At 41.1% G+C, this 9,092-nt stretch overlaps 1 protein-coding gene across 2 annotated transcripts; it reads right to left on the reverse strand.

The window, feature by feature from the left end:
* Positions 1-1,634: 1,634 nt before the first annotated feature.
* Positions 1,635-4,362, reverse strand: LOC115737400 (inositol oxygenase 1-like). 2 transcript variants are annotated; one of them, XM_048274040.1, is made up of 11 exons: positions 4,275-4,362; positions 3,906-4,005; positions 3,506-3,587; positions 3,089-3,377; positions 2,962-3,021; positions 2,800-2,852; positions 2,577-2,699; positions 2,380-2,449; positions 2,190-2,268; positions 1,956-2,037; positions 1,635-1,855 (listed from the first exon to the last, which is right to left on the reverse strand). In XM_048274040.1, the coding sequence occupies exons 1-11, from the start codon at positions 4,303-4,305 to the stop codon at positions 1,829-1,831; spliced, it is 996 nt and encodes a 331-aa protein (XP_048129997.1). In that variant the 5' UTR covers positions 4,306-4,362; the 3' UTR covers positions 1,635-1,828. The 2 variants fall into 2 exon arrangements, with proteins under 2 accessions (XP_048129997.1, XP_030525369.2); XM_030669509.2 differs by having other exon boundaries at positions 3,173-3,377; positions 4,275-4,359.
* Positions 4,363-9,092: the final 4,730 nt, after the last annotated feature.

A 9,092-nucleotide genomic window follows, 5' to 3' on the forward strand; every position in this document is an offset into this window, starting at 1 on the left:
ATCCCTCCTCTTCGGTGATTCCAGCAGTCGTATTAATTTCCGTGACAGAACGAAAAGTTCAGTCAACCAGTGAAGTTATGAAGGGTTCGGTGGGAGGAACAGTCTTTAGCATGTTTGGTTCTAGGTGCACGACAGTAGAAGATCTGCTAAATATTTCTTCCAAAGCATTAACTGTCATCCATTCCACAAATGGGGTCGAGAAGTCTTTACGTTCCGACCCATCAATGAATTGGGTGGTTTAAATGCCAATCTGGGACCAAAGTTCCATTGCCAGATTTAGGATCTTATCATTGTTCTAGCCATAGCCCCTTCAAGAAATTCATCAACTCCTTAGTACTCATGGGGGGTAACTCCTCACATGGCGCGACAACGCGATGAGTCACGGGAAAATAGTTATCGTGAAAAATCAGAAAATCACGCGTTGGCTAGCACGATCGACTTAAAAAATGAATACGACTTGATCTTGTGCGACTTTTTTTCTCTCGAGAAAATCGATTTCTGTTGCTCGAACAACCATCTTTCGTTTGTAAGTTGGGCGAGTCGTTTGGATTGTCGAAGCTGAAAATCACTACTGTCCAATTAAACTCGAAAAATTCACCAGGCATACTCGTTCTATGATTGATCCAATGAACTCATGAGATCGTAATGGAAATTTATGTTCCACGTTGGTCAAAGTGGCTGGGGGGCTAAAATGAGAACATTGATGATGGAGCATGAAAATTTTCAACTTCATAAGAACATGTCCCTGGTTCAACAACAAGAAATTAGTGATCATGCTTACACTTATTCCAATTTCCAAGCAGCACACGGCAACGTCTTGAATCAACATTAGTTAATCCGATTTCCGAGCTGCTTTGTTATTCATACTAGTTATTAGCAGCTGTCTGAAGTAAACAGTTGATCTCTCATGGAGACCCGGTTGTGGTCTGAGTTCCAATAGGAGTAGCACAGCAGGCGCAACATGATCCCAGCGGTGGAGGCGAGCAACACACACAAGCAGGGCATATTGGTGTCGTCACGCTTCCTAAACCTGTTCAATTTTCATTGACATTCAAATTCTACAGTTCAAGATCATATTATTTCCGTAGTTTAATATCAACCATATAAAGTGTCAGAGACTTGTTCTTACCTCGCTCGGTTATTCGGATGGCATTGCAAGGCTGCAGCGGCGATAGAACCATAGCGAGGAAGACGAGACTCAAGAAGAAGACGGAGACTGGTTTTGAACTCCCCATCTTTTTTTGCTTATATTTTGTGGTCTCTGCTGTAGTATAGTAGATGAGAGGAGTTTACAGAATATATAGAGTAACATGTTTTGACATTGGACTGTAACTTAAACAATTTTTTCAAACCGCAGCCAAGTTTGAACTTTGAAATGAAGGGTTTGACTTTTCCTGTACATGCATTAGTCATGGTCATGGTCTTCATTTTAGGATCACAATTTGAGTCGTTTTGAATTGAAGACGCTACAAGAAAAATGGCGGTCGCTGTGATCGGTCTTTTCACAATCGAGACTTAGATGATGCATTGTGTGAATCATTACTTTCGACGATTGACCCTCGATTTTTCACAAGGGTTAAATAGAAATGGCATTGCTTTCATGAAAGTTACGCGTAAAAAGCTAATGTGCGGGCGGAAGCGGGTCTTATTATTCCATAGAAATGCTACATGCATTCATTAGATGTACAAGATCCTAAGTAAAGATTACATGACAGCCATCACCAACAGTGATCTGAACTCTTGATCTCTAATCAACAATCACAGCTGATTCATAACCATGTGCCCTACTTCTTTATCTGTCACAGACTTCATTACCTCTTCCCCCAATTCACCATCTCAGTTTTGCTGGGAAATACTGCGGAAGTAGAAGTGAGAGTTTAAACAAGGTGAGAACAGAGAGACATAGTACCTTATTTTTTTTAAAAAAATGGAACATGGGTTTAAGTGATGCTCACTTTTTCGATAAGGGCGAGGTAGTAAGGCTTGACCTTCTCTACATCTATCCGGACTTTGCTCTTGCTATAAAGGTCATACTTGCTGTGCACAGAAAAGTCTAAATTAGACTTATTCGTTTGGACACCTTTTTCTTTGTTTGGTCTTATACAAAGTAAAGGTGCCTGGCAATTATCAAATCATTTGATTGAAATTTCTCTTTTGGTACCAATGAGAGAGAACAAACTGGGACTTACTTAAATATCTGAAGCCACTTAAGATTCTCTGCATCCTCCTCATTCATCAAATGCTTGTATGATCCTGACTTATGCAAAGCTGCAAATTGCATTTGCATTTGTTAGCCTCAGCCTCTTTAACTAGAAAAGATCAAAGAAAAGTGTTTCTATGTGTGCATACTAATTATGGGTGGTTAATTAATCCGCTTACAATAAAAGGAATGATATCTGATGATGAAGAGTGATGCTGAAGGCAGGGTTGTTCCGTTCTCCTTGGCAACCTTTATGAAACAAAACCCGAAATTCAGAAACTCGAAATTTTACTTATAAAAGCAGCAGAGCAATCTAAATCTAGATTGATGCTTGACTTAAATATTTTGCGATAATCAAGGGCAAAACTGTTGTTACCAGATACATATAATCATCATGGCCCCATGACATCAGAACATTGTTGAGTCCACATCCTTCTGAGTATACTCCATATTTAGTGTTGTATGCTGGATTGTGGTAATCTGGATTTTCCTTGAAGTACTGTTGCCCGATCAAAAGAGGTATAAGGATTAATAACGTAAGCAATGAATCCACTTTTGTTTTGTTTTTATCCAGAATCAATATCGACTGGGGGAATTACCTTGTGATGAACGATTGACTCGTCGAAAGCGCAGCCCAGAGGATACGTGTCGCCTGCAACTCGATCGGGTGGATATGGAAATTGTTAAGACAAGATGATAACTCATGATACTGTTGAATTTGGACTAAATTGATGATAATTGAGAAAACCTATTTGACTCACCCACAACAGCCCACTGACGAAGCTCCCCAAAGCTTGGATGAAGCAGCACTTTCCCAAGATCTATGACCATCAAAATTTAAGACTCATCAGTCCACTTAATTGCTCATTCTAAGCAAAGTGTAAAAACCTGATAGCACAATCTTTTCTGAAACAAAGTAATGGACAAGTATCCTAAATCTCAAGAAGTACTTGGGAATTTTTTTAGTAGTACCATGGATGAGGCCAGTCAAGTGAAGCCAATCCTCATTGGGGTAGTCTTTTCTGATGGCTTCAGCAGTCTGGAGCAAGTGCTCGATCTGGGGCTCATCAAGGTCAGGGTCACTCTCATCCACCACATCATTCAGCAGCTCACAGCAGTCCCATATGCTCATCTCCACCTTGTCCAATTTCCCATAATCCTCCCTCATCCTCTGCACCTGCCCATTTCCCACAAACAACAAATCAAAAATGGTCAATTGATTCTGAAATCGCTAAGAAAAAGAAAAAAATAAAATAAAAAAAACATGTTATGGGCCGAGAAGATATTGTTGCAGGGTTGGCTTACAAAGTCATATGTCTGGCTGATGTGATTGATCCTGTAGAAGTTCTCCACTCCTGCTTGCCTCTGACTCTCTGCGTCATAGGCCCTGTTCAAGTTTCCAGATCCAATCAATGTTTGATTTTGTTAGAAGAAAAAAAAGAAAGATTCCCGAATTCAAGTCAGATTACAGTGTTAAGTAGAAGATGGACAGTAATGAAAGCGAGCATCACCAGAACCACCTTTGGTCATGCAAAATGACCACCAAAAGAAGTTTGAACGTGTGAAAACTTTCAGATGTCATTCACAGCTCCCGCTATGGGCCGGGACATGCGTTTTGGGCCCATTGGGCCACATAGTGGGCTCAACAAATTTGCACATCACAGAGAGAGAGAGAGAGAGAGAGAGAGAGAGAGAGAGAGACAACCTAAATGTTTGGCCAAAAGAATTTGTCTCTGGCGCCAGAAAACCACCATCAAGTACCAACCCGTTTTCTTCAACGAGGACCTTCTTTTCCTCTTCCCCCACTGCCATAAACATAAACAGAGAAGAGATCGGTCTCCATAGAATCACAAGTCTGCATCCTCATACTAAAGGAAATTATCATAAATCAAGCAAAAATTCCATTTCTCAAGAATTAAAGGAGGAAAAAAAAGAAGAAAAAACAAAGAAGCAGCATCTTTTTTGGCTCCACTTTTGAGGGTTCCTTCCAAACTTGCTGATCAAACATATAATCAACAACAGGAACTGAATCTTGTGTCGCGAACTGAACTTTGCACAGGAACAGAGATTTTACCGAGCTCGGGCTGATCAATGAGGATAGTCATCTCGAATCAAAACGCAAGAACCGAATCCGAAACAACTCAGGATACGAGAAGGAAGAGATCAAATATTCAGAGGGGAGAAGAATGAAAAGGGCGTTCTGAGTAGTTGTTCTGCATATTGGGACTGTGAAAAATCAAGGGCTATTTATAATTGGCCAGAGAAGTCCTTCCCTGAGAATTCGGAGATCCTGAGTCCTTCCCTGAAAATTCCCACCTTTCCAGTTTCCAATCCTTAATATTTTTCTATTACCATCATCTGTGCGTTACCAATCACTTGTCCACTGTCGAGTTCCAAGTTTCAACCTCATCTGTCAAAAAAAAAAAAGATTTGATTTTTATTAAATCCCACTAGAAAGTCGAACCTGGGAAAAAGGAAAATTCACAAAGTTAGGCCACAGCAAAAGCTCATGCTAGTTGGCAAGAACCAGAGAGAGAGAGAGAGAGAGAGAGATTCAGGCCAAAAAATCTTTAGAAAAAAAAAAGTAAAGTAGAAAATGAAAGTGAATTTTTCTTGTTTTGGTGGGAGAAGGTGAGGTGATTAGTGGCGGATAAAGTTAGAAATAAACATCCTTAAAATTCGTCATTCGTGAGTCAGCTTCGCATCGGAGGAGGAGATCAGCGTCTCGGCAGGAGGGCAGGAGGGTTTTGGTTTGTGGGCCCCACTCGACGTGGCTTCCAGTCATTACGTGTTGTTTTTTTAGGCACTTTAAGATTTTCTCTCCTTTTTCCAGCTCTTTTGCCTCCACGTCGGCGAAATATGTTGCAACATTGCACTATTCAACAAAGCTGCGGTTGTTCCGACCAGAAAAAAAAAAAAAAAAAAAAAAAAAAAGGCTGCAGTTGTGTATACACACACGTGTATGGATAAAAATACTTCAATTTTCCATTTATTTCTCGTACTATTTGTTAATATCCTGATATAACAAAGAAAACGATTATAGCATACTCATATAAATTTATGTAAGGTGTGATTGTTCGGTTGAAGGAATTTTTTCGCAAATCAATTTGCCCAATTTTCGTCCCATTTGGGTCCACTGAAAATATCAGTCGATGGAACTATATGAATGCTTGAGATTAGGAAAATGAATTTCAAACCTGTAAAAGGAAAAACGATCTTCGGCAAAAATATTTTTTTCTCTACAATGATATCTTCTTTGAAAGAAACACATAAATAGTATTATTTTGATCGTGCAATCTAAACAATCATGTAGCAAAATTGCAAGTACTTTTATATATGTGGAAAATAGCGTCAAATCCTTTTTCTCATCACTTTAAGAAGATCGTACTTCGTTTCGTTTGTTTTGTCTATTCTCGCAGAGATTGACGAGATTGCGCATGTAGTAAATGGATTTTTGTCTCGGTCCAACCCTTTTTATTTAAAAAGGTAGTAGGTTTGTAAAAGAGCAATTGTTTACGGTTCCACCTTTTTGACCGGAGAGATTGATGAGATTGACGCATGCATAGGTCCACGTCCAATTTAAGTATATTCATTTTATTTGTTCTATCGAGTTTGGCCTACCATATGATATGTCGTATAAATAACCTATTTAGCTTTTTAAATTTATTTGCATTGTTGACACGATAAGATAACAAAATATAAAGAGCCTTCTCCGCATACTCGTTAATTACACCTAATTTGAAAATAGTATTTATGTTTTCAATGTTAAAGATATTGTTTAACAATTTATTTTTAATGTTATGGTTAAACAAATATTTCGAGGGTATGTATATATGATACTTTTGACAGATGATTGTTGACCCAATGTATGACCTGTGACTGTGACGGTGACTTTGTATATATATTTGATTTCTACGTGAATTGACGGTCCATATTGGTTTATGAGCTGTCCACCAGCTGCTACCCACACCAACGCACGTGGACACAAGGCGCGAGAGACGTCGACACGTGTCATGGTGGAGCCCACGTAGGCATCACGAGAGAGAGACATGGATGGCAACGGATTAGCAGCAACTACTAGGTGGCAGGAGTGAGCAAAAAAGTCATGATCCATCCAAATTGGACCAAACCGTATACAACTTGTTGATTTTGGATAGAACTAGTGTGTAACGGTCCGATTTTCGATTTCAATTCTCTAGAATCGACGGGTACCGATTCGGTTCCGGTGAGAACTATCTAACTAGCCCAACCAGACCGGTTCTTTGTACTTTGTAGACTCGATTCTATATTCAAAGCTTGAGAAGTTGGTTTATTTCCGTTGTTTTATTTTAATGCACTCTCAGCTGTTCTTTCACATTGTTGGATGCACTTAAGCAATGTGGGCTCGATGAACATGAAATATTAGTAGAACACAATCGTTGCTATGACCTTCAATCTTTTTATTCTAACTGAAAACTTGCAATTCTAGTAGAAAACTTCAAGTGTCCAAAGTGTAAGCTTGATATAGTTTATCATTCTTCCATTTGCCGCATTACACTGAACCTTGCGTCAAACATTTCCATCAAGGTTGCAAGGTTTAATCCAAGGCCAATTTATCCAAAACTAGTTTTCTTTTCTATTTTAATTGATGTTGATGCTCGGTAGGATCGTAATAGGGATCCAATCGGGAACCGGACCACACCGGTGGTTCGGTTCTCGAATGGATCTATGAAACGAGCGGGTGATTCACGGTTCGCATTTTGCGGAATTGGTCCTTAACAAATGGTTCTCAATTCTAGGATGAGAACCATCTATCTTGGAACTAATCACCTTTACTAGGTGGTGTTGCCCCCACAAGAGAGAAAAAACGACAAGTGCTTTTTGAGCTCATTGAGAAAGTATTCTCAAGACAACTTATTTTTAAGGAAAATCATTTCGTTTTTTCCTATACCTGGTTGCACTTATGGAAGTCACTTCTCAATGATTGTTATAGAAAAGTCAAAAATACATAAGCCACGACCAAGGTTGCAGGTTTGGCCTTGGGAGGCTTGAGCCTCACCGTCGAGGTCCTGACCATGGGATTGGGGAGTAGGATGCAACTACCGTGGCCATTCTATTTGTATAAATAAGAATCCCCTTCGTTTTATGATTTCTTCTTCCTATGGATGGATATAGGATCTACGGAGCAATTATTTAAAAAGCGTATTTTGTGCAATAGCCCTTCTCTATTATGGTCATATATTTTTCCGGCTAAGTAACGGGACCATCGACTCGTTTTTCTGAGAAATCAAAGTATTAAAAAACATAATATATTGGAAGATAAAATCAGAAAATTACTTTCCCACAATATTTTGCGAAACGATAATGTCACAGGGGATCTGTCGCCGGGGGATTCCCATCTAGGTACACGACCCGGTCAATGCGTTGACTAGTCTCTAACAGATGTGCGGCGATGCTGTGTCGACTAGCGATTGCACCTAAAAATAGGTAATCTCAGATCAGGTAACGCTTGGAGATTTCGAAAATAATAGTCGGATAAAAGTCGGGCTTTCTGACTAGATGCCAAAGTCGCCGCGAACTGCGTCATGCACCCAGGAACCCGCGGCCGATGATGCGACCAAGTGGTGTCGGTACCGTTCGCCGATAACGAACGACTGTCCAACAGCTTTTTGGCCCAATCATACGACAACACATGACTTAGGAAATGGCCACACGGGGCGGGCACGAATGGTTCCGCCACGAGCGAGCGAGAGAGAGAGAGAGAGAGAGATTGTTTCCTTCCTGCCCTTTTTGGTCGGCCGGTGGGACGATTGACTTGGCAGCTTTTTCTCGACCGACGAGAGACGGGGCCTCCCACTCTGCATCCGCGTGCAGCTCCCTAAGAGCCGACTGGATTGGATTGGCCTTAGGTGACATCACGGGAACCCCTTTCGCAATTGGACCAACACGGGCTTTGAGGCCCAAAGCCCGCTGATCTTGATCACTAGGTCCACCCGCCAGCCACGACAGTTGTAAAGACGGGGCCGCACGAAGATGAATACCGAATCATAGTACCAAAATTAGGGATGATGACTTCTGAAGGGTGAGTGCACCTTTTGATACGCGATCAAAACGGACCATTCAACGTCTTGCTGTTAAACCATCGTTCGTTCTGAAGTGTCATAACCATCTTACACATGAAAAACCCCATTATTAAAAAAAAAAAAAAAGTCGAGGGTAGACCAGGCATCAGCGTGGGGCTCAACCCTTTGATTTGAGCCGGCCTAGCCCGAGATCGACGTGATCCCGGAATGCATCCAGCGCACCTAATACGTAGAAACTACATTTTGCTGCAAACCCAGTCCATACTAGTATGGGCTGGATTGGGCCCAATTCAACTACAAATTATAAAAACGGTGCGTCTCTCTCTCTCTCTCTCTATGATACACACGTTTGAATCCATGGTCCCACTGGGTGAGAACCGCAAAAAAATGAAATCAGCAACTAGGGCCCGCCGTGCTCAAAGTACGGAAACTGAAATGTCCACATGGGTCGTCCTCGACCGGGTTGGATGAAAATTCGGGTCAAGCCCACAGAAAAGGAATTCAGTTAGAATCCGCTAGGGCGGAGCACAAATCCCGGATCAACTGGACAAAATTAAAACTGAAAATACCCGGTTCGATTCCGGGTTTCTTGTGCTGAATTGGATGGGAACCGGACCAGTAGAACCAGTCAAATATTAATTTTATCCCGGTTCTCTTCACCAATTCTTCTCTCTCATTCCCGAACATGGCGAAGTCTTGCTCTTAACTCGCCTTCTTCATTTTCAACCCGCAAGCTGACACAAGCGCAATCCCAACACGACAACAATAGCGGAAAAAATAGCCAACAACCGGATAAATCCCACCATCCATCCCTCTTCTTATAGAACTTG

Source organism: Rhodamnia argentea, chromosome 2 (assembly GCF_020921035.1).
Source record: "Rhodamnia argentea isolate NSW1041297 chromosome 2, ASM2092103v1, whole genome shotgun sequence".
Lineage (NCBI taxonomy): Eukaryota > Viridiplantae > Streptophyta > Magnoliopsida > Myrtales > Myrtaceae > Rhodamnia > Rhodamnia argentea.